We start from the raw sequence: 22,441 nt of genomic DNA, 5'->3' as shown, positions 1-22,441 counted from the left end.
GTGAGAGACAGAATAACAACAAAAAAATCCAGAAAAAACGCATGTCAAAAATGTTATAAATTGATTAGCATTTTAATGAGGGAAATAAGTATTTGACCCCCTCTCAATCAGAAAGATTTCTGGCTCCCAGGTGTCTTTTATACAGGTAACGAGCTGAGATTAGGAGCACACTCTTAAAGGGAGTGCTCCTAATCTCAGTGTGTTACCTGTATAAAAGACACCTGTCCACAGAAGCAATCAATCAATCAGATTCCAAACTCTCCACCATGGCCAAGACCAAAGAGCTCTCCAAGGATGTCAGAGACAAGATTGTAGACCTACACAAGGCTGGAATTGGCTACAAGACTATCGCCAAGCAGCTTGGTGAGAAGGTGACAACAGTTGGTGCGATTATTCGCAAATGGAAGAAACACAAAATAACTGTCAATTTCCCTCGGCCTGGGGCTTCATGCAAGATCACAACTCGTGGAGTTGCAATGATCATGAGAACGGTGAGGAATCAGCCCAGAACTACACGGGAGGATCTTGTCAATGATCTCAAGGCAGCTGGGACCATAGTCACCAAGAAAACAATTGCTCACACAATACGCCGTGAAGGACTGAAATCCTGCAGCGCCCGCAAGGTCCCCCTGCTCAAAAAAGCACATATACAGGCCCGTCTGAAGTTTGCCAATGAACATCTGAATGAGTCAGAGGAGAACTGGGTGAAAGTGTTGTGGTCAGATGAGACCAAAATGGAGCTCTTTGGCATCAACTCAACTTGCCGTGTTTGGAGGAGGAGGAATGCTGCCAATGACCCCAAGAACACCATCCCCACCGTCAAACATGGAGGTGGAAACATTATGCTTTGGGGGTGTTTTTCTGCTAAGGGAACAGGACAACTTCACCGCATCAAAGAGATGATGGACGGGGCCATGTACCGTCAAATCTTGGGTGAGAACCTCCTTCCCTCAGCCAGGGCATTGAAAATGGGTCGTGGATGGGTATTCCAGCATGACAATGACCCAAAACACATGGCCAAGGCAACAAAGGAGTGGCTCAAGAAGAAGCACATTAAGGTCCTGGAGTGGCCTAGCCAGTCTCCAGACCTTAATCCCATAGAAAATCTGTGGAGGGAGCTGAAGGTTCGAGTTGCCAAACGTCAGCCTCGAAACCTTAATGACTTGGAGAAGATCTGCAAAGAGGAGTGGAACAAAATCCCTCCTGAGATGTGTGCAAACCTGGTGGCCAACTATAAGAAACGTCTGACCTCTGTAATTGCCAACAAGGGTTTTGCCACCAAGTACTAAGTCATGTTTTGCAGAGGGGTCAAATACTTATTTCCCTCATTAAAATGCTAATCAATTTATAACATTTTTGACATGCGTTTTTCTGGATTTATTTTGTTGTTATTCTGTCTCTCACTGTTCAAATAAACCTACCATTAAAATTATAGAATGATCATGTCTTTGTCAGTGGGCAAACGTACAAAATCAGCAGGGGATCAAATACTTTTTTCCCTCACTGTAACTGTTATATAGGTTTACTGCTGTTAGGTTTACAATTAGACACTCTTAGAATCTATGAAAGTTAAAAGAACAGTAGGCACTAGTTAGTGATGAATCAGACTATAGTAACATTGAGTTGAACCCTTGATTACTGAGCCTGTATAAAGCTAACCCATCTGCTCCTCTGAAGGACCGGGCGTTCACCATCGGCACAGAGCTGATGGGGAACATGAAGGAGGACGTCAGGTCTGAAGACGGGCCCTTCTACAGTTTCAAAGGTTTTAATGTACGTCAATAATGCTTATTGATCCACACCTATCAATAGTAGCTTTCACTTCACTCCATCTAAAAGAGGTGAAGGGTTCATAAGGTGTTGCTTGGTCATGATATTGTATTGTATGGTCATTTTACCTGGTTTGTGTTAGTCAGTTTGATATTATAGCACCCCCTCATGGACAAAAAACCCAATGTTATTTCTACATCCTCAAACTGCATTTTCTGTGATTGGAAAACTTATTAGAAACAGTACAGGTAGTTATTTTCAGACATTGATTTATTCTGATGTTTCTGAATGGTTGCCAAAGTGTGTAAGTTATGAAGAGATCTTTTCTCAGGCACGATTTGGAAATGTGAAGTGTCATTAATCGCTGTATTAATAATTAGTTGGGTTGCCGTTTCTAGTTTTCCTTCGATAAGTCACAGGAGACCAACGTTCTGTTCTACGTGAAGGACAAAGAGACGGGCAAGAAGATAGACAGCACGCTGAATGGTAAGTGGTACATCCGAATATGCAGCCCTGTTGACAACATCCCAAAGGATCATGTGGACATAAAATGACAATTGGGGAAGCCTTATTTGGTAAAGTGATACATTAATACACTGATACATTTACTGACATACTCTTTGCCATCATCTAAGTGAATTGGTCCAAAACCATTATTGTACTACTGATGGCCCAGTGGCATGTAAATGAAATGACAGAATAGCCATAGTATTCTAAGGCATCCCTCTCCTCTTCCTTCACAGTGACCCTATATAACTGCTCATTGGGCCGGGAGGATTGCAGCCTGTGTAAGAACGCTGATCCTAAGTACAGTTGTGTGTGGTGTGCCAAGAGGAAGTCGTGCGTCTATCAAAAGCTGTGTATTGACCAGGCCACAGAGGACCTACAGGACACAGAGTGCCCTGACCCACAGATCACTGACGTGAGTAGCACCCACAGTACAGTAGTCATCTCTTAACTCTATACTAATAACCTATCTTTGAACCTGCAACATTATCGACTGTTGATTATCACTGACTTACTAGATATTTTGATGTTCTCTTCATTGATTGGTCTATTTTATCTCCCGGTAGCTACTGACGATGAGATCAGTTCACAGTCTGTTCATTTGCTATTGAATGCCCACACACAAAAGAGGCACCTCTGATCAATTGTCAATTCTAAAGACTGGGCTACAGTCCTGAACACAGTCTTTCACAGACTGTGGGGTCACGTTCTGCATGTCTTTGTGTCTTATTTCATGGTGCTACTCTATAAACTACTGTGTACACTTTAATCTAAAAGTGGTAGGGTAATGTATAGTAATCTAAAAGCCTGTAATCTTAGATCTGTTCCCCAATTCCCCCTCCCAGATCATCCCTCGCTATGGGCCCATGAAGGGGGGCATCTCTGTCACCATCAAGGGCTCCAACCTGGGCATCCACAAGGAGGACATCAAGGCCATCAGTGTGGTGGGGGTGTCCTGTATACACCAGGAGGAAAAATACACTGTCTCCACCAGGTAATACACAGAATGACACCCTATTCCCTTTATAGTGCACTACTTTTGACCAGCGGCCCATAGGACACACCCACAGTCACCCTTTCTCCGAGTGTGTTGATGGAGAACTGAAGGGGTTGTACTGTAACATGTTGTGTATTCTGGAATGTACTGTGCAGTTGCTGTCCTGAAACAACCCTAAATGGAGGTGGCCTCTGTAAATGGAGATGACCTACCCAAATGTACACGAGCACTCTAAAATCTCTTCCATCCTCTCTGGTTTCCAGTGTGGTGTGTGAGATCGGCCCCTTGGACCTGCTGAGCACCAACTGGGGGCAGGTGGAGGTGGAGTTGGAGGGAGGGAAGAGAGGAACGTCCTCCGCTTTCTTCACATACCGGGTAGCTAACCTACCACACTCCTTCACTTCAGGATGGGAGGATGGACTCATGAAGTGTTTACCTGATTTGGTTATGTTATCACCATTGTTTTATTTTCAATTTCCCAGCTATACAGACGCTGTATTAAAGAGCCCTTTATCAGTACGCATGAAGGGCATGTCATTTAAGTGTAATAATATTCTGTTGAATAAGCTACTCTGGTACTGCCACATTACACTGGCAGGTAATGCCCAGTGCGATAAGATGAAATTGCGTTTTGTGTATTATATTAGAAGGTGTGATACGACGCTTCTATTTCCTCTGGTGCCTTAACAGGGTACGCTGAAGCAATTTGACTGTCTTTCTTTATCTCACACGGCTAAAGCTTCCCCACAGGGGACCGCTCCGCCTAACTGTTTACTCAGCAAATTGAAGGAAATGCGTGTGGGGGTGGTTGGGTGGGTGGGCGGGTGTGCGTTTTGAAAGCCTTGTGGGAGAAGAAATGAGACATGAATAGGATGACAGAGCGTGCTTTCTTACATGGTCCTCCAGGACCCCATAGCCCGCTCGGTTCACCCCGACAAGGGCTCCAAGGCCGGGGGCACTGTCATCACCATCTCTGGCTCCAACCTGGACACAGCCACCAGGGAGGACATCACCGTCACCGTCGGCGGGGTGGTGTGCACTGTGTAAGTACTGCTGCATCCTGGGAAAGGAACTAGTATTGGGCAAGGTTGCGGTGGTCTGGTCACTGGTCATCTGGATGTGTTCACGTTCAGCCAACTCTTTAGCATGATAACGTGCAACAGGAAACGTGTTGTAAGCTTAAGTGTGTACAGATCTAGCAAGCAGGGTTGATGCATTGAAAATCAAGACATTAATTGAACATTTGGCCATGATTTTCTTTAATAAGAAAGCCCGGTAATTACCTAGCTGTCATGGTTCTGCCATGTTAGTCTCCTGTGCACCATGATCCCGGTTGACCCCTAGTTCTGAGTGGTCTGTGTCCCTGGCTGACTGTGTCCCTGGCTGTGTCCTTGTCTGCAGGGTGACATTTGGTGCGGACATCATCTGCAGGATGGGAGAGTACCGGGCAGACAAGGTCCCCTCTGACCTGCTCATGGTCACGTTAAAGTATGGGAAGAGTACCACCACGGCCGTCCCCACAGCCTTCCAGTTCTGGGAGAACCCCACCATCCTGGACCACCACCCCAAGGGAAGCTTTGTGTGGTGAGTATCAGACCTCTAGAGACAAGAAGCTATTCTAGAGGAGTCTACATTGTCTCACAACTCCATCTGCACTGAGACAAGATGCGTTAGAATGATGCCACCTGTCGTAAGACAATGAAAGCTTCCCTAGTGTAGTTTAATGGCATTCAATTTCCAACACACCTGGCTCCCTCTCCATGACAACAGTTTGTAGCATCAATGAAATGTGAATGTGAGCCCCTATGTGGGTTAAAATCATTCCTTTTGTCCCTTTGTTATGGTGATGTTGTTTCAGTGGTGGGAGGACCATCGTGGTGACAGGATCTGGGTTTGACCTCATCCAGAATGCCATCATGAGGGTCCAGGCCTTGGCAGAAGAGTGGTCCGGCATGAGTCCTACTGAGGCATGGATTAATCTCTCTCTCTTTCTCGTTCTCTGCCTCCCCCCCCCTCTCTCTCTCTCTTTCTCTTTCTCTCTTTCTCTCTCTCTATTTCTCTCTCTCTCTCTCTCTCTCTCTCTCTCTCTCTCTCTCTCTCTCTCTCTCTCTCTCTCTCTCTCTCTCTCTCTCTCTCTCTCTCTCTCTCTCTCTCTCTCTCTCTCTCTCTCTCTCTCTCTCTCTCTCTCTCTCTCTCTCCACCACTGGCAGTGTATCAGTTTATCTGTCAATCAAACCACAGTCACTCCAGCTCAGCCCTAAACCTAAAATCCTAAACCACCCCTCTATCTCAACCACATATGGACTGTTAAATTGCTCCTCATAAACTAACTTTCAGTAATCAGGAAGAAAGATGCCATAGGCCTGCATTACGGCCTCATTCAGGCAGCTTCATTATAGACCATAATTCCTTAAACCTGGAAGATTGCATCAAAAAAGCTCTGATTCATCCAGAAATAATCAAGAGAGTTTGACTTAATGTCACACAATCCACCCCGAGCTGCTGTAGGGGCTTCGCAGATGCAGACTCCTGCTCCCTGATGCCTTGGGGGGAATAAGCAGCGATTTGATGCATTTCATTTAGAGGCTAAATTTAATAGAGGAATTAAGGTTCCAGCAGATTATGTGTAGGCAGCTCTGCTCTGTTCTGCTCCTCTCTCTCTCCCTGGGTGGCAGGGACTTGGGGCCGGGGACTTAGGGGAACTTGGGGCCTCACAAACTGGTGACTGATAAAGTTTACTTATTAAAGACCTTGTGTGGTTGAAATCAGCATCTTTCCGTGGTAATATTCTGTATATTCTGGCCATTCTGAACTGTATATAACTGCCTTAATGTTGCTGGACCCCAGGACAGCAGCTAATGGGGATCCTTAGTCAATACAAATACAAACTAAACATTTATTATAAACTGGGTGGTTCGAGCCTTGAATGCTCATTGGCTGACAGCCGTGGTATATCAGACCGTATACCACGGGTATTACAAAACATTTATTTTTACTGTTCTAATTACGTTGGTAACCAGTTTATAATAGCAATAAGGCACCTCGGGGGTTTGTGATATATGGCCAATATACCACGACTAAGGGCTGTATCCAAGCACTCCGCGTTGCGTCGTACGTAAGAATAGCCCTTAGCCATATACCACACTTCCTCTGACCTTACTGCTTAATGTAGGCCTATAGTGGTTCTAAAATGTATGTGTCTTGGAATGAGCATAGTATGATGGTTAAAGAGTATAGATGAAATCAGACATCCAGAAATGTATACCTTTGATGGGGAATGGCAATTCAGTTGGAAAGAATCCCATACTGTCTTGTTTTCACATAGTGCCACAAATGTTAGGAAAAAACAAGAACAACACCATTATGTTGAATCTCACCTCTGTATTTATACAGTAACAGTATGCTATTCAGTGTGGTCTCACCCTAAAGATACATCAAGTTACTGATTAACAAAACAAGCACATGCCACATCTATTTAATTATGTGGGTCTCACCTCTCCTCCTCTCCTAGTACCTCCAGGAGGCTCTGAGTAAGAACGACACGGTTCTCCAGTTCCTGTCCCCTGCCGTCAACAGGTCCTATGAGACCCAGGTGTTCAGGACCTTCATCCAGCTGGACAACTGGGTGAGGGAGCTCAAGCCCTTTGACTACCACCCCAACCCTGTCTTCAACCCCCTCACCAAGAAGTTAATCACCGAGACCTCCATCATCATCGTCACTGTGAGTAGTAGAGGCTCACTACTGATAGGGTCTTTCTCGGATGTAGTACTCGAAATTATGAAATTAGAAGACTATGTTAAGATTTGGGCCAGGAGTTTTTTACCTGACCATGTGAGCTGACCTATTATACAGTGCATTCAGAAAGTATTCAGACCCTTTGACTTTTTCCACATTTTGTTACGTTACAGCCTTATTCTAAAATTGATTAAATTAATTATTTTCCTCATCAATCTACACACAATACCCCATAATGACAAAGCGAAAACTGATTTTCTGAAATCTTTGCAAATTTATTACAAATAAAAAACAGAAATACCTTATTTACATACGTAAATGAGGTCGAAGGAATTGTCCGAAGGGCTCCGAGACAGGATTGTGTCGAGGCACAGATCTGGGGAAGGGTACCAAAAAATGTCTGCAGCATTGAAGATCCCCAAGAACACAGTGGCCTCCATCATTCTTAAATGGAAGAAGTTTGGAAACACCAAGACTCTTCCTAGAGCTGGCCGCCCGGCCAAACTGAGCATTCGGTGAGAAGGGCCTTGGTCAGGGAGGTGACCAAGAACCCGATGGTCACTCTGACAGAGCTCCAGAGTTCCTCTGTGGAGATGGGAGAACCTTCCAGAAGGACAACCATCTCTGCAGCACTCCACCAATCAGGCCTTTATGGTAAGAGTGGCTTCCGTGGCCAGACGGAAGCCATTCCTCAGTAAAAGGCACATGACAGCGCGCTTGGAGTTTGACAAAAGACACCTAAAGGACTCTGACCATGAGAAATCAGATTCTCTGGTCTGATGAAACCAAGATTGAACTCTTTGGCCTGAATGCCAAGGGTCACGTCTGGAGGAAACCTGGCACCATCCCTACGGTGAAGCATAGTGGTGGCAGCATCATGCTGTGTGGATGTTTTTCAGCGGCAGGGAGACTAGTCAGGATCGAGGGAAAGATGAACAGAACAAAGTACAGAGAGATCCTTGATGAAAACCTGCTCCAGAGCGCTCAGGACCTCAGACTAGGGCGAAGGTTCACCTTCCAACGGGACAACGACCCTAAGCGCGCAGCCAAGACAACGCAGGAGTGGCTTCGGGACAAGTCTCTGAATGTCCTTGAGTGGCCCAGACAGAGCCCGGACTTGAACCCAATCGAACATCTCTGGAGAGACCTGAAAATAACAGTGCAGCGACGCTCCCCATCCAACCTGACAGAGCTTGATAGGATCTGCAGAGAAGAATGGGAGAAACTCCCCAATACAGGTGTGCCAAGCTTGTAGCGTCATACTCAAGAAGACTCAAGGCTGTAATCGCTGCCAAAGGTGCTTCAACAAAGTACTGAGTAAAGGGTCTGAATATTTATGTAATTTCTAAAAACGTGTTTTTGCCTTGTCATTATGGAGTATTGTGTGAAGATTGATGAGGGAAAAAACAAATGTAATCAATTTTAGAATAAGGCTGTAACGTAACAAAATGTGGAAAAAGTCAAGGGGTCTGAATACTTTCCGAATGCACTGTAAGGTACAACTAGGGTACAACTAGAGTTTTTCCAGTTCAGGTTACATGTTCTGGAAAAAGTCCTGGTCGCAGTTATATTAATCTTGATCTATACAATAATCCCATTCTCTACGGTTTCCATGGTAGGGCCGAGGCTTCTCCAAGGCCATGACAGCCAAGGAGGCCCAGGCGTTTGTGGGGGACGTCCCCTACTTTGTCAACACCCTCCAGGATGACAAGCTGTTCCTGGACCCCCCATCCAGCCAGCCCCGGGCCCGCTCCAAACGCCACCGCAGACGCAGAGACACCAGCTCCGACCCATTGGACCTGCTAGTGAGAATACACACACACACACACACTGGACCACACAGATACATTGATCTGTCTTTGCTATCTTTTAATTTATCTGCAGTTTCCTAAAGATGGGTAATTAAATTCTGCCTGCCAAAATAGTTCCAGAGTAATTTGGTGTCAGGGCAACTTAATGTTAAAAGTTGCCAATATTGTTTTGAAGGCATTCTCCTATCTACAGTATTGATAATAATGATCCTGCTGTAACCTGTGTGTTCCAGATTAAGTTTGGGAATGGAGAGTGGGTGGTGGGCTCGGTGCACTACGAGAGGAAGAACGAGGTGTCTCTATTAATCATCCCTGCAGTCATCGTCCCCATGCTACTCATCATCCTCATATCTATCTATTGCTACAGGTAGGCTACAGTACACCATACCGTCTTTCTCCATGCATGTGTGGGCGACAACTTCAGTTGGTGTCACGGATCCAAGCCAGCTGAATGATGCACACTTGACAGAAATGTACAATGTTACATGAGTTAGAGTGTATGTTGGTGTCGGTTTTTGTCTTTGCTCATTGCTGTGTGTGTGTGTTGTATGCACAGGAGGAAGAGCCAGCAGGCTGAGAGAGAGTATGAGAAGGTGAAACACCAGCTGGAGAATCTGGAGGAGAGTGTACGAGACCGCTGCAAGAAAGAGTTCACAGGTACTACATTATAACCACAGCTGTTAAGCATAACTGTCTAAGGCCACCAAGGGTCTTCATTACACTTCATTATACTTAATTATACCTTCCTTATACTTCATATTAAGTACTTCATCTACACATCCATACATCTAAGTATCTTTATTGAGACATGATTTATAGATAACACATGACTTACTTGACTTAAACCCTTTTGCTCTTTGGGGAGCATAGGTCATTCACAAACTTCCTCCAGTGGGCTCGGTGTTGGGCGGTTTTTGTGCTTCTTTCAAGGATGATCCTGCATCTATAAGTTCTGCCTCCACAGAGCTTCTCCAACTGGTTCTGGGTCTTCCAAGTTTCCCTTTTCCCTGTGGGTTCCAGGTTAGAGCTTGACTAGTCGTGTTGGTGGGTGATTTCCTCAAGCTGTGCCTGATCCAGCCCCATTTCCTACATTTTATTTGAGTGTCAATTTGTTCTTGCTGTGTGATTTCCTAGAGATCTTCATTCCTTATGGTGTTAGGCCAGTATATTCCCAGGATGTGTCTTAGGCATTTGTTTATCAAAGTTTGTTGCTTGTGGCTCATGTGGTTCTCCATGTTTCTGTTCCATATAGTTGGAGTTGAAGATGCGTAGTTTGTTTCGTGTTGATATTTGTTTTGAGATCCATATTTGTTTTAGAATTAGAAATTAGGTTCTTGCCTTTCCTATTCTTGTTTGTATATCTTTGTCAATTCCTCCATCTTTTCCGATGACGCTTCCCAGATAAGTGAATGTGTCCACTTCCTCCATGTACATCTCCGTCCAGGTTTATGGTGTGGTCCGTGTTTTGATTCATGCTCATGACCTTGGTTTTTGACTTTTTGATGTTGAGTCCAGTGGTAATTGTGCTAGAAGCCAGTTTTGAGGTTTTGTTCTGCATCTGTTGTTTTGTGTGTGATAAGGCTACTATGTCATCGACCAAGTCTAGTTCATCTAGTTGGGACCAGAGGGTCCACTGTATACCGAGGTTTGGTCCTGTGGTGGTTTCCTTCATTATCCAGTCGACTGCCATGAGAAAGAGAAGGGGGGACAGCAGGCAACCTTGTCGAACTCCTGTGTTTATGAGGAAGCTGTCAGTGAGGTGTGTACTTCTCGGCAGGATGACTGTAGGTAGAGCTGTTGGCTGATGTTGCTGAACTCCTTTGGTATGCCGTAGTGTGCCATGAGCTTCCACAAGGTTTCTCGGTCCAGACTGTCGAATGCTTTTTAATAGTCAATGAATGTGAGGAGTAGAGATGTGTTCCAGTCTGTTCAACAATGATGCAAAGGGTGGCAATGTGGTCGGTACATGATCTATCTTGTCGGAATCCTGCTTGTTTGTCTCTTAGTTCTTTGTCCAATGCTTTTGAAAGGCTTTCCAGGATGATCCTGCTGAATGCTCTTCCTGGCATGGATAAAAGCGTTATGCCCCTGTAGTTATTGCAGTCTCTGAGGGTGCCTTTTTTGGGAAACTTTACCAGGTGTCCATTCGCTTGGTACTTTTTCTTCATCCAAATCTGTCCCAGAAGTTGGAGCAGCATTTCGGTTGCTTTCTCGGAGTCTGCTCTGACGGCTTCCGGAGATATTCCATAATGTCCTGGTGATTTTCATTTTTACTGGGAAGTTTTGCTTGATATTAATGGCACAAAAGTAACTCACTCACTAGAGGATTGCACCACATAATAACACTATTACTCTATTAAAGGTGTTTAAAGCAGCAATCCTTAATTGAAACACTGGCAAAGTGTACTCCCCGCCACAGTTTCAGTAAAAAGCTGAGGGATGGGGCTGGAGAAATGCAACCACTCTCAGATCGATAGACTACGCTTTGGATGCAAGATCTGACCATCCATGATATCAACAGTGGTTATTTATGGAGGACTAAAAGTGCCACAATTAAATAAATAAATACACCATTAAATAATTACTTAAATGTGTCATTAATTAATTCAAATTAGAATTAAATACATAAATGTGTAATTAAATGTATCATTAATTAATTCAAATACCGATTCATTTTATGTAAAATACATATATAATTATTTCACTATTTACATTTACATTTCATGATCCTGCATTGCAGTGATTCATGAATTACTTAAAACTGTCAAACTGACCCATCAAAGTCAGTGGGCGGGGCTAACGCGAATCTAGTCTGATCCATTGCTTTGGTCTGAAGTAGAGTAAGCCAACCTGGATAGAGACAATGGAGGATCTCCGTGAACTTTCCAGGGAGTTGGTTAGAGACATTTTAAACTTAGCAGAGGATGTAGAAGCAGGACCTGCTGACATTATCCGGAATTGATTTGTCTTGGCTTGATGCAGAGGGTAACCAATCCGGCGTTAGGATCCGCCTACCAACTTTTGATGGGTCAGTTTGACAGTTTTAAGTAATTCAGGAAGCACTCCAACGCAGGACCATGAAATGTAAATGTAAATAGTGAAATTATTATATATGTATTTTACATAAAATGAATCGGTATTTGAATTAATTAATGACACATTTAATAACACATTTATGTATTTAATTCTAATTTTAATTAATTAATGACACATTTAAGTAATTATTTAATGGTGTATTTATTTATTTAATTGTGGCACTTTTAGTCCTCCATAGTTATTTACATTTCTTTTGTTTACAAACATTGGAGTAAAACAAGCTTATATTTTGGATGATTTATATATACACTAGATGACTGATAGGGGTGCTGTGTTGAAGCCACCGTGCCTCCATCTTGGCAATCCCCTATCATTGTAAAAAATGTTTTGGAAGCTATATAAATGCATTTATTAATTAATGTCTGCATTCGTTTTGCCACGTTTATTATATTACAGACACCTTAAAGCATACTTTAAAAATATATTATGTGAGCTAAACATACAAATAAACATATAGAAAAACATATAATTTTTAGAGATTACGAATGTTACTGTTCCCACTACAACAACAAAAAATGTGGAGAATAACATTATTTCAATCCCACGTGTGAATCTGCAATTACACATGTGAAAGCAAGATTTTCACAGTTGGAGTTTTCTTACATGTGAAACTGAACATGTTTTCACGTGTGATTGATTTTCACATGTGAACTTGCAATTCCACATGTGAAAGTGAGATTTTCACATTTTGAGTTTGTGAAACAGAAAATGTGATTTTCACATGTGAATGGATTTCACATGTGAAACTGCATATCCGATTTCCACATGTAAAACCGCAAATTTCACATGTTATTCTCCTCACATGTGAAGAAAGGTGGTGTAAACATGTGAACTCTAAATTTAATACATGTGAAAATATGGTTTTACAAGTTAAATTTAAGCTCAACATGTGAAAAAAGCAATTTGACAAATTTGACATGTTTTTCTTGTAAGGGAGTATATGTTTACTGTATGTTGCTGTAATGTCTCAGGATGAGAACAGATGTTTATTTTTCTCTCCCCTGTCAGACCTGATGATAGAGATGGAGGACCATACCAACGACCTAAGCGAGGGGCGAATCCCCTTCCTGGACTATAAGACCTACACAGACCGCGTCTTCTTCCTGCCCTCCAAGGACGGGGCCAATGACGTGATGATCACAGGCAAGCTGGACATCCCTGAGGCACGGAAGGCTATCGTGGCCCAGGCCCTCAACCAGTTTTCCAACCTGCTCAACTCCAAGACCTTCCTCATCAATGTAAGGCACATTGAGCCTAGCCAAATAATATCTCTGGTTGTATTTCAATAGTCTAAAGTGGCTTTCTCTTCTTGTTTCCCTGATCTTAATCTGCACTGATCTAAAAAACAGAGGAAAGGTGAAAACTGTGTTAGATGCCTGTTGGATATATTGGAGGCTTGTATATGTTTTATGCCTGTACCAGTCCAATCTGTTCATAATAGAGCAGATTAAGGAAATTAGACATGGAGAGATGGCTATTTCAAATTATTGAGATCCCCCTTCCATTGTTTGAGGTGGAAGATTTAGCAACAGTTTATGTTAACTGGATTATCATTAACTGGATCTTCTGTCAATCTCCACTGTGTGTGTAGTTCATCAAGACGCTGGAAGGCCGTCCAGACTTCAACGCCCGGGCCAAGGTGTACTTTGCCTCCCTGCTGACAGTGGCTCTGCATGGGAAGCTGGAGTACTACACTGACATCATGAGAACCTTGCTGCTGGAGCTCATGGGGAACTATGTCGACAGCAAGAACCCCAAACTCATGTTACGCAGGTCAGGGGTATTACTCTCTAGCTTTAGGTCTTGTTCTGGTAGCTCTACCTATTGTAACTTAAGTTCTGGTAGCTTAAGTTTTGGTAGCTTTAGTTTTGAAAGCTTTAGTTTCGATAGATTTAGTTCTGTTAGCTTTAGCTCTGGTAGCTTTAGCTCTGGTAGCTTTAGCTCTGGTAGCTTTAGCTCTGGTAGCTTTAGCTTTGGTAGCTTTAGTTTTGGTAGCTTTAGTTTTGGTAGCTTTAGTTTTGGTAGCTTTAATTTTGGTAGCTTATGTTTTGGTAGCTTTAGTTTCGGTAGATTTAGTTCTAGCAGCGTATGTTCTGGTTTCCCTGGCAGCAAACATCACACTAACCAGCCAGTGGCTTGTCCATTTGGCCAATGTCTCCAACTCTGGTATTGTAGTTCACAGCAGAAAGGAGTTCCTGAACAGAGCTCAGTTGTCTAGTATAACAGAACCAGGGGTTGTGTAATGTGAAATGTCAACTGTGCTCAGCAGTGTTTGAGTGGCTGTGCTATAGCGCAACGTGTGTAATTATCCCCAATGGAGGAGCTAATTATGCTGATGAGTCCATTGTGCTAACATCCTCCACATACATATGACTGTTCATTGGATGTGCTAATGCCAAACAATAGGCCCTGTGAATGGAGAGTGGGTTCAGCAGTTCATGCTAAAGGTTGCTTTGTATTAGTATTGTGAGATGTGTCAGTCACTCCTTTGTTTTGTACTGTAGGTCGGAGACCGTAACAGAAATGTTGAGATGTGTCACTCAGCCCTGTGTGTTGTCCTGTCTGTAGGTCAGAGACCGTTGTGGAGAGGATGCTGTGTAACTGGATGTCCATCTGTCTTTACCAGTTCCTCAAGGTGATGGCATGACAATCTTTCATTCAATACAGTGAGGGAAAAAAAGTATTTGATCCCCTGCTGATTTTGTAAGTTTGCCCACTGAAAAAGAAATGATAAGTCTATAATTTTTATGGTAGGTTTATTTGAACAGTGAGAGACAGAATAACAACAAAAACATATTATACATTGATTTGCATTTTAATGAGGGAAATAAGTATTTGACCCCTCTGCAAAACATGACTTAGTACTTGGTGGCAAAACCCTTGTTGGCAATCACAGAGGTCAGACGTTTGTTGTAGTTGGCCACCAGGTTTGCACACATCTCAGGAGGGATTTTGTCCCACTCCTCTTTGCAGATCTTCTCCAAGTCATTAAGGTTTCAAGCCTGACGTTTGGCAACTCGAACCTTCAGCTCCCTCCACAGATTTTCTATGGGATTAAGGTCTGGAGACTGGCTAGGCCACTCCAGGACCTTAATGTGCTTCTTGAGCCACTCCTCTCCAGATCTTAATCCCATAGAAAATCTGTGGAGGTTCGAGTTGTCAAACGTCAGGCTCGAAACCTTAATGACTTGGAGAAGATCTGCAAAGAGGAGTGGGACAAAATCCCTCCTGAGATGTGTGCAAACCTGGTGGCCAACTACAAGAAACGTCTGACCTCTGAGATTGCCAACAAGGGTTTTGCCACCAAGTACTAAGTCGTGTTTTCCTGTTCAAACAAACCTACCATTAAAATTATAGACTGATCATTTCTTTGTCAGTGGGCAAACGTACGAAATCAGCAGGGGATCAAATACTTTTTTCCCTCACTGTATGTTGTTGATATGTCATTAGTATGTATGTATGTGTGCGTTTAGGAGCCTCCTGAGTTAAGAAAAACATTATTTTGTGGTAATTTCATATTATGTGAGGAGTGTCAGATGTAACAATGTACCGAGTGTTCTGGCTGCACTCTGTCTCTGTGTGTTGTCAACAGGACTCCGCAGGAGAGCCCTTGTACAAACTGTTCCGAGCCATCAAGCATCAGATAGAGAAAGGTCCAGTAGACGCCAGAGTGAAGAAGGCCAAGTACACCCTGAACGACACGGGCCTGCTGGGAGACGATGTGGAGTACTGCGTCCTGGTGAGTGACACCACACCGTTACCACGGTTACCCCCGCTCACACGCTCGCTCGAATCTCGCCCCCTGACAACCGCTGCTACTGCGATTGTGTTCATCTGAGTCTGTTCTGACTGCCTTTTCACTGACTGTCCTGACCGCAATTATGTGTCGCATCCATGAACCCTTTTATCTTTTTATACTGCGCCTACACTGTAGCAATTCAATACCCTTTTTGTCATGTTATACTGTGCCGACCTACACTGTAGCAATTCAATACCCTTTTTGTCATGTTATACTGTGCCTACCTACACTGTAGCAATTCAAGACTTGACTCACTGTACATAGGCTACCTTAGAAAGAAGTGTTTAACTATGTTTTGCTAATGCCAGATAATTAGATCCCAGCTGTCTCCCTAAACAGAGAAACCCTGTGGTAATTCCTTTTTCAAGGACAATTATCAAATTATACACAATCACAGATCCTGTTGCGGTTGCTCGCATCCTGTGATTCATTGAGTTGAAGAAGAATGACACAAAGTAATTACATAGTCTTCTACAACAGACTTTTTCAATTACAAAGAATCCGTTGTATAATCTGTAGTGTCCCTATCGAGTGGTCAGTTTGTTTGGATTCAGTCTGAGCTGTGAGCTGGGTCACCTGGTCAGAGTGACCGGAGTGAGTCCCTTGCTGGCAGCTGCTCGTTAGGCAGCCCTTGACGAGGTGACAGCACCTGTCATGTGTCAAATATTACCACCTGCCTACAGTAGTTGCCATGGTAACGTTGCCACAGCAGGCTCACCTCATGGTATTGGCTCTGTTCCTCCTCTCAGACTCTGCAGGTGCTGGTGCACGGGGAAGGGCCAGATGTGACGCCCGTCAAGGTGTTGAACTGCGACACGGTGTCCCAGGTGAAGGAGAAGATAATCGAGGCAGTGTACAGGAATCTGCCCTACTCACAGAGACCCAAGGTGGACAGCGTCACTCTGGGTGAGAAGAGAACACACACACTCCACACACACACAGTCAGTATTCCAAACCATGTGTTGTGAAGATACTGCATATGAATACATTAACATCAGCAAGTCTGAAACAATTGGCACCATCTAGTAAGTGGAGTGGTGGTGGATGTCAATATATTTGAGTCATTATGGGTGGGTGTTCTAAGCTGCTGTTCTTGCCCCTGCCACAGAGTGGCGCCCTGGTTCCACAGGGCAGATCCTGTCAGACCTGGACTTGACATCCCAGAAGGAGGGCAGGTGGAGGCGCATCAACACCCTGGCCCACTACAACGTGAGTCTTCTAGTGACTGATCCATTAGATGTCAGAGAGAAGCCCTAATTCTGCTCTTTACTGGATCAATAATGAAAGAATAACACAGACAATGCCCAATAAATGCCCCAATAATGTGACAGTGGCACTATCTAATCAATGGCATGGAATATGAATTAGGTCCTGAGACCCAATGACAATCAGCTGACCTGAGTGAGGTGTATATTGTGTCCTAGCTGAACACAGTGTGTGTGTGTGTGTGTTTTTTTTTTTTTTTCAGGTGCGAGACAACGCTACTCTAGTCCTGTCCAAGGTTCTTCACCCTCAACAGAACTATGACCAGAACCAGGATAACCAAGAGGAGAGTAAGTGATCACTATGAGATGTTATGAGGGGTCATGCATGCTTATGACAAGTCTAACAATGCATTATAACCACATGATAATGCATTATATCCGCTGGCTTTAAGTAATGTGTTACTGAAAAGTAAAATAATTGGTCTCTACTCTCTCTCTACTAGGAAACTCCTTGTTGGACGATGACAAGGTGTTCCATCTGGTTCGGCCTGATGAGCTGGATGAGATGAAGTCTAAGAGGGGCAGCATGAAGGACAAGTCCATGACCAAAGCAATCACTGAGATCTATCTCACACGACTGCTCTCTGTCAAGGTATAACTACACTACCAGGCATAACTACAGTACTGTACGTACAACAGTTATAATAAGGTTATATGAGGACAAGTCCATGACCAAAGCCACCAAGGAGATCTGTCTCACACCACTGCTCTTTGTCAAGGTGGGCCTGCCATGTTTCAGTACAGTTACATTTCATTCAATAAAGAAAGGGATCTTTGAGATTCATTCTCTAAGAAAAGCTCTTTGAGGATGCTATGTGATAATAAGTGATGGTCAGTCTTCGAACAAAACTTTGTTTGTAGGTTTGAAGGTGTGCGTCAATGACGCAACCTTGCTTCATAGATACAGTGTGTAAATGACTGGGTCGCAGGTATCAGGCTGCACTGAGGTACTTGGCAGCTCCCTACCTCTCTGCCCTGCCTCACACTGTGTCTGTTGGTCTGCCTCCTTCCAGGGAACACTGCAGCAGTTTGTGGATGACTTCTTCCGCAGCGTGTTGTGTTCCGGGGCGGTGGTGCCACCCGCCATCAAGTACTTCTTTGACTTCCTGGACGAGCAGGCGCTCAAACACGAAAACGTAGATGAGGAGACCATCCACATCTGGAAGACCAACAGGTACACACATACATGGACACATGCATACACACACATACAGTGAGGGGAAAAAGTATTTGATCCCCTGCTGATTTTGTACGTTTGCCCACTGACAAAGACATGATCAGTCTATAATTGTAATGGTAGGTTTATTTGAACAGTGAGAGACAGAATAACAACAAAAAAATCCAGAAAAACGCATGTCAAAAATGTTATAAATTGATTTGCATTTTAATTAGGGAAATAAGTATTTGACCCCTCTGCAAAACATGACTTAGTACTTGGTGGCAAAACCCTTGTTGGCAATCACAGAGGTCAGACGTTTCTTGTAGTTGGCCACCAGGTTTGCACACATCTCAGGAGGGATTTTGTTCCACTCCTCTTTGCAGATCTTCTCCAAATCATTAAGGTTTCGAGGCTGACGTTTGGCAACTCGAACCTTCAGCTACCGCCACAGATTTTCTATGGGATTAAGGTCTGGAGACTGGCTAGGCCACTCCAGGACCTTAATGTGCTTCTTCTTGAGCCACTCCTTTGTTGCCTTGGCCGTGTGTTTTGGGTAATTGTCATGCTGGAATACCCATCTACGACCCATTTTCAATGCCCTGGCTGAGGGAAGGAGGTTCTCACCAAAGATTTGACAATACATGGCCCCGTCCATCGTCCCTTTGATGCGGTGAAGTTGTCCTGTCCCCTTAGCAGAAAAACACCCCCAAAGCATAATGTTTCCACCTCCATGTTTGATGGTGGGGATGGTGTTCTTGGGGTCATAGGCAGCATTCCTCCTCCAAACACAGCGAGTTGAGTTGATGCCAAAGCGCTCAATTTTGGTCTCATCTGACCACAACACTTTCACCCAGTTCTCCTCTGAATCATTCAGATGTTCATTGGCAAACTTCAGACGGGCCTGTATATGTGCTTTCTTGAGCAGGGGAACCTTGCGGGCGCTGCAGGATTTCAGTCCTTCACGGCGTAGTGTGTTACCAATTGTTTTCTTGGTGACTATGGTCCCAGCTGCCTTGAGATCATTGACAAGATCCTCCCGTGTAGTTCTGGGCTGATTCCTCACCATTCTCGTGATCATTGCAACTCCACGAGGTGAGATCTTGCATGGAGCCCCAGGCCGAGGGAGATTGACAGTTATTTTGTGTTTCTTCCATTTATGAATAATCGCACCAACTGTTGTCACCTTCTCACCAAGCTGCTTGGCGATAGTCTTGTAGCCCATTCCAGCCTTGTGTAGGTCTACAATCTTGTCCCTGACATCCTTGGAGAGCTCTTTGGTCTTGGCCATGGTGGAGAATTTTGGAATCTGATTGATTGATTGCTTCTGTGGACAGGTGTCTTTTATACAGGTAACAAGCTGAGATTAGGAGCACTCCCTTTAAGAGTGTGTTCCTAATCTCAGCTCGTTACCTGTATAAAAGACACCTGGGAGCCAGAAATCTTTCTGATTGAGAGGGGGTCAAATACTTATTTCCCTCATTAAAATGCAAATCAATTTATAACATTTTTGACATGCGTTTTTCTGGATTTCTTTTGTTGTTATTCTGTCTCTCACTGTTCAAATAAATCTACCATTAAAATTATAGACTGAAGGTGTCTTTGTCAGTGGGCAAACGTACAAAATCAGCAGGGGATCAAATCCTTTTTCCCCTCACTGTACAAACCCACTTCCTGAGATGACTCTCTTAGAAGCACACTGACTAAGTAATCAGTGTACGGAATACAAATGTAAAAGTACTTCTATCTCTTCTGCATTCTCAATCTGAGTACATAAATTACTGTCAAGTTGGTTAAAGCTAAAGTATTTAATACAATGTGTTGCATATAGATGTCAGTGATTGACTTGGCGATGGGAGATGAGTGATTTAATTATGCTACACAACATTCAGTTGGCGTGTGTTTGTTTTGTTTATCAAACCAACCGGGGCCTCTTGGATTAAATATGAATGTGTGTATCAGCCATAACGACAAACAAACATGGTAATTACGTCCCCAGCTAATTTAATTGTACCATTATATAATTATTTTTTTTTTGCCGTTGTTTTCTGAATGTCCCAGGAGGTGTTGCAAGCCAAGATGAATTCCTATGCTAGTCTGTCTCAGTCGGCGCAGCCTTTAAAGTGATCAGGGAGAAGTACTCCTGATCTATTTTAGCCTTGTTTGATATTCCGGACCAACCCTGTATTGGAGGATTTGTATGGACCTGTGTTTGGAATGCTGATTAGCACGCTTATTTACTTAAACATTCTTTAAGTGTAGTTTACTTATGTTTTGAAGATACAGAATATTTGAAAGATAAAGTTTTGCCGTTGGTTTGGCATGCCTGATGCATATGCTCATTAATTTGGACGAAAACAACCAGTTTTCATCATTGGCTTGTACTATTATTTGGTTCCACTGAATGGTGAAGATGTGTTTATACTCTACGAGGTCTGGACTACTGCTGGTTTCTGCTCTACCTGATAATTAATTGCACCTACCTGGTGTCCCAGGTCTAAATCAGTCCCTGATTAGAGAGGAAGAATGAAAAAAGTAGTGGAACTGGCTTCGAGGTCCAGATTAGAATCTTTGAGTGCTGTTGTAGATTGATAGTTGGAAGTTATTCTTGACCCCCTCCCCACCAGTTTGCCTCTGAGGTTCTGGGTGAACATCCTGAAGAACCCTCACTTCATCTTCGACGTCCACGTGACGGAGGTGGTGGATGCATCGCTATCCGTCATTGCTCAGACCTTCATGGATGCCTGCACCAAGAGTGAGCACAAACTCAGCAGGGTGAGTCCAAGGGAAGGGGGAGGAGGAGAGGGAGGAGGAGTGGGAGGAGTAGGAGAAGGAGGGGGAGGGAGATGAGGAGGAGGAAGGAGTAAGAGGAGGGGGGAGGAGGAGGAAAAGGGGGGAATAGGAGGAAAAGGAGAGGGAGAAGGGAGATGATGAGGAGGAGGTAAAAATCTCTTGAAAGTTGTTTACCTCTGTGGTGAGGTAAGAGATAAGAGAACAATATTATGATTATCATATTTTTTTTATCTCCCCTAGGACTCTCCAAGTAACAAACTACTCTATGCAAAGGAGATCTCCACCTACAAGAAGATGGTCGATGAGTACGTATCGTCAGCAGTTCCCAATAACCTAAACAATTTGTTTAGATTCTTGCTACCAATGCTGTTATATTGTGGGCTTGCATTGACGCTTGTCAGTATGTAATGTATAGAGATGATGATCTTATCTCTGTCTGTGTCTAGTTACTACAAGGGCATCAGACAGATGGTATCAGTCAGCGACCAGGACATGAACACTCATCTGGCAGAGGTGTCTCGGGTAAGAAACACCTTTCTCTCTGCCTTCTATCTATGGTAGCGTGGCACCCTATTGCCTATATAGTGCACTATTATAGTGGACTACTTTTGACCTGCGCCCTATGGGCCAGGTCAAAAGGCTGCTGGTCAAAAGTTGTGCACTATGTAGGGAATAGGGTTCCATTTGGGACACATACTATACCTCTGTGGTATTAGTCTTAGTGGTGCACTATTCTAGACGTTAGTGATGGTAAAGCCAATCATAGACATGGTTCGTTCTGCTCTTAAGATTGTGTGACTCAAGCCATGATTTGTCTGTTGTTAAGATGCATCTCTGAATCGTATGTTGCATCTCCCAGACTCATACAGACAAACTCAACATACAAGTGGCTCTGTATCAGCTCTATCAGTACGCGAGCAAATACTACGATGGGGTAAGAGGCCATTCACTTTACATTCCAGGGAGAATGCTGTGCAGAACTGCTTTTTTCTTCTTCATATTTTCAAATCGTTAAAGCGATTCCAAATACTTTTAATTGAAAGTAGTTATGTTGTACTCTCTCTCTGTCTCCACCCTCTCTGTCTGTCTCTCTCTACCGGTATCTTTCTCCATCCCCCCTCTCTCTCTCTCTATTCCTCTCTCCCAACCATCCCTCCCTCTCTCCCCGTCTCCCTACAGATCATCCAGTCCCTAGATGAGGACCCGGCAGCCCAGAGTAAACAGCTCACCCTGCGGCTGCAGCAGATAGCAGCCGCCCTGGAGAACAAAGTGACAGATCTCTAACCTACTGGAGGGGCCAGGGAGATGGAGGGAGGGATGGAGGGAGATGGTATCGTGCCGCCAGTGTCCATAGGGGCTTATTTCTGCTGGCAAAGGAGAGAAAAACAGAGAAGGGGGCCTCACAGGGCCTTGATGTTGATAATGTTGACACCTTCAACCCAGCAGGCCCAGAATGTGGGACAGTTCAGAGTCTGCGGAGTGGAGCAGTATGGGACCAATAAAGCAAAGAG

At 43.9% G+C, this 22,441-nt stretch overlaps 1 protein-coding gene across 1 annotated transcript in view; it reads left to right on the top strand.

The window, feature by feature from the left end:
• plxnb2b (plexin b2b) overlaps positions 1 to 22,214 on the top strand; it is a gene marked incomplete at its 3' end in the record, with an annotated part of 123,424 nt that extends 101,210 nt beyond the window's left edge. The window contains exons 11-36 of the mRNA XM_084168565.1: positions 1,678 to 1,773; positions 2,169 to 2,256; positions 2,514 to 2,692; positions 3,123 to 3,271; positions 3,538 to 3,649; positions 4,181 to 4,317; positions 4,676 to 4,858; positions 5,133 to 5,241; positions 6,786 to 6,995; positions 8,630 to 8,815; positions 9,055 to 9,188; positions 9,378 to 9,478; positions 12,926 to 13,155; positions 13,509 to 13,690; positions 14,486 to 14,552; positions 15,510 to 15,656; positions 16,466 to 16,622; positions 16,825 to 16,925; positions 17,185 to 17,269; positions 17,425 to 17,573; positions 17,995 to 18,155; positions 20,765 to 20,912; positions 21,171 to 21,235; positions 21,377 to 21,452; positions 21,790 to 21,864; positions 22,110 to 22,214. Of these exons, the coding sequence (XP_084024691.1) occupies positions 1,678 to 1,773; positions 2,169 to 2,256; positions 2,514 to 2,692; positions 3,123 to 3,271; positions 3,538 to 3,649; positions 4,181 to 4,317; positions 4,676 to 4,858; positions 5,133 to 5,241; positions 6,786 to 6,995; positions 8,630 to 8,815; positions 9,055 to 9,188; positions 9,378 to 9,478; positions 12,926 to 13,155; positions 13,509 to 13,690; positions 14,486 to 14,552; positions 15,510 to 15,656; positions 16,466 to 16,622; positions 16,825 to 16,925; positions 17,185 to 17,269; positions 17,425 to 17,573; positions 17,995 to 18,155; positions 20,765 to 20,912; positions 21,171 to 21,235; positions 21,377 to 21,452; positions 21,790 to 21,864; positions 22,110 to 22,214 (3,432 nt within the window). The remainder of the gene's footprint in view (positions 1 to 1,677; positions 1,774 to 2,168; positions 2,257 to 2,513; positions 2,693 to 3,122; positions 3,272 to 3,537; positions 3,650 to 4,180; positions 4,318 to 4,675; positions 4,859 to 5,132; positions 5,242 to 6,785; positions 6,996 to 8,629; positions 8,816 to 9,054; positions 9,189 to 9,377; positions 9,479 to 12,925; positions 13,156 to 13,508; positions 13,691 to 14,485; positions 14,553 to 15,509; positions 15,657 to 16,465; positions 16,623 to 16,824; positions 16,926 to 17,184; positions 17,270 to 17,424; positions 17,574 to 17,994; positions 18,156 to 20,764; positions 20,913 to 21,170; positions 21,236 to 21,376; positions 21,453 to 21,789; positions 21,865 to 22,109) is intronic.
• Positions 22,215 to 22,441: the final 227 nt, after the last annotated feature.

The sequence above is a fragment of the Coregonus lavaretus genome (assembly GCF_964263955.1).
Source record: "Coregonus lavaretus genome assembly, chromosome: 9".
In the NCBI taxonomy this organism is placed as follows: Eukaryota; Metazoa; Chordata; class Actinopteri; order Salmoniformes; family Salmonidae; genus Coregonus; species Coregonus lavaretus.
Note: the sequence above shows the minus strand (reverse complement) of the source record. Positions and strands in the feature narration are given on the sequence as shown.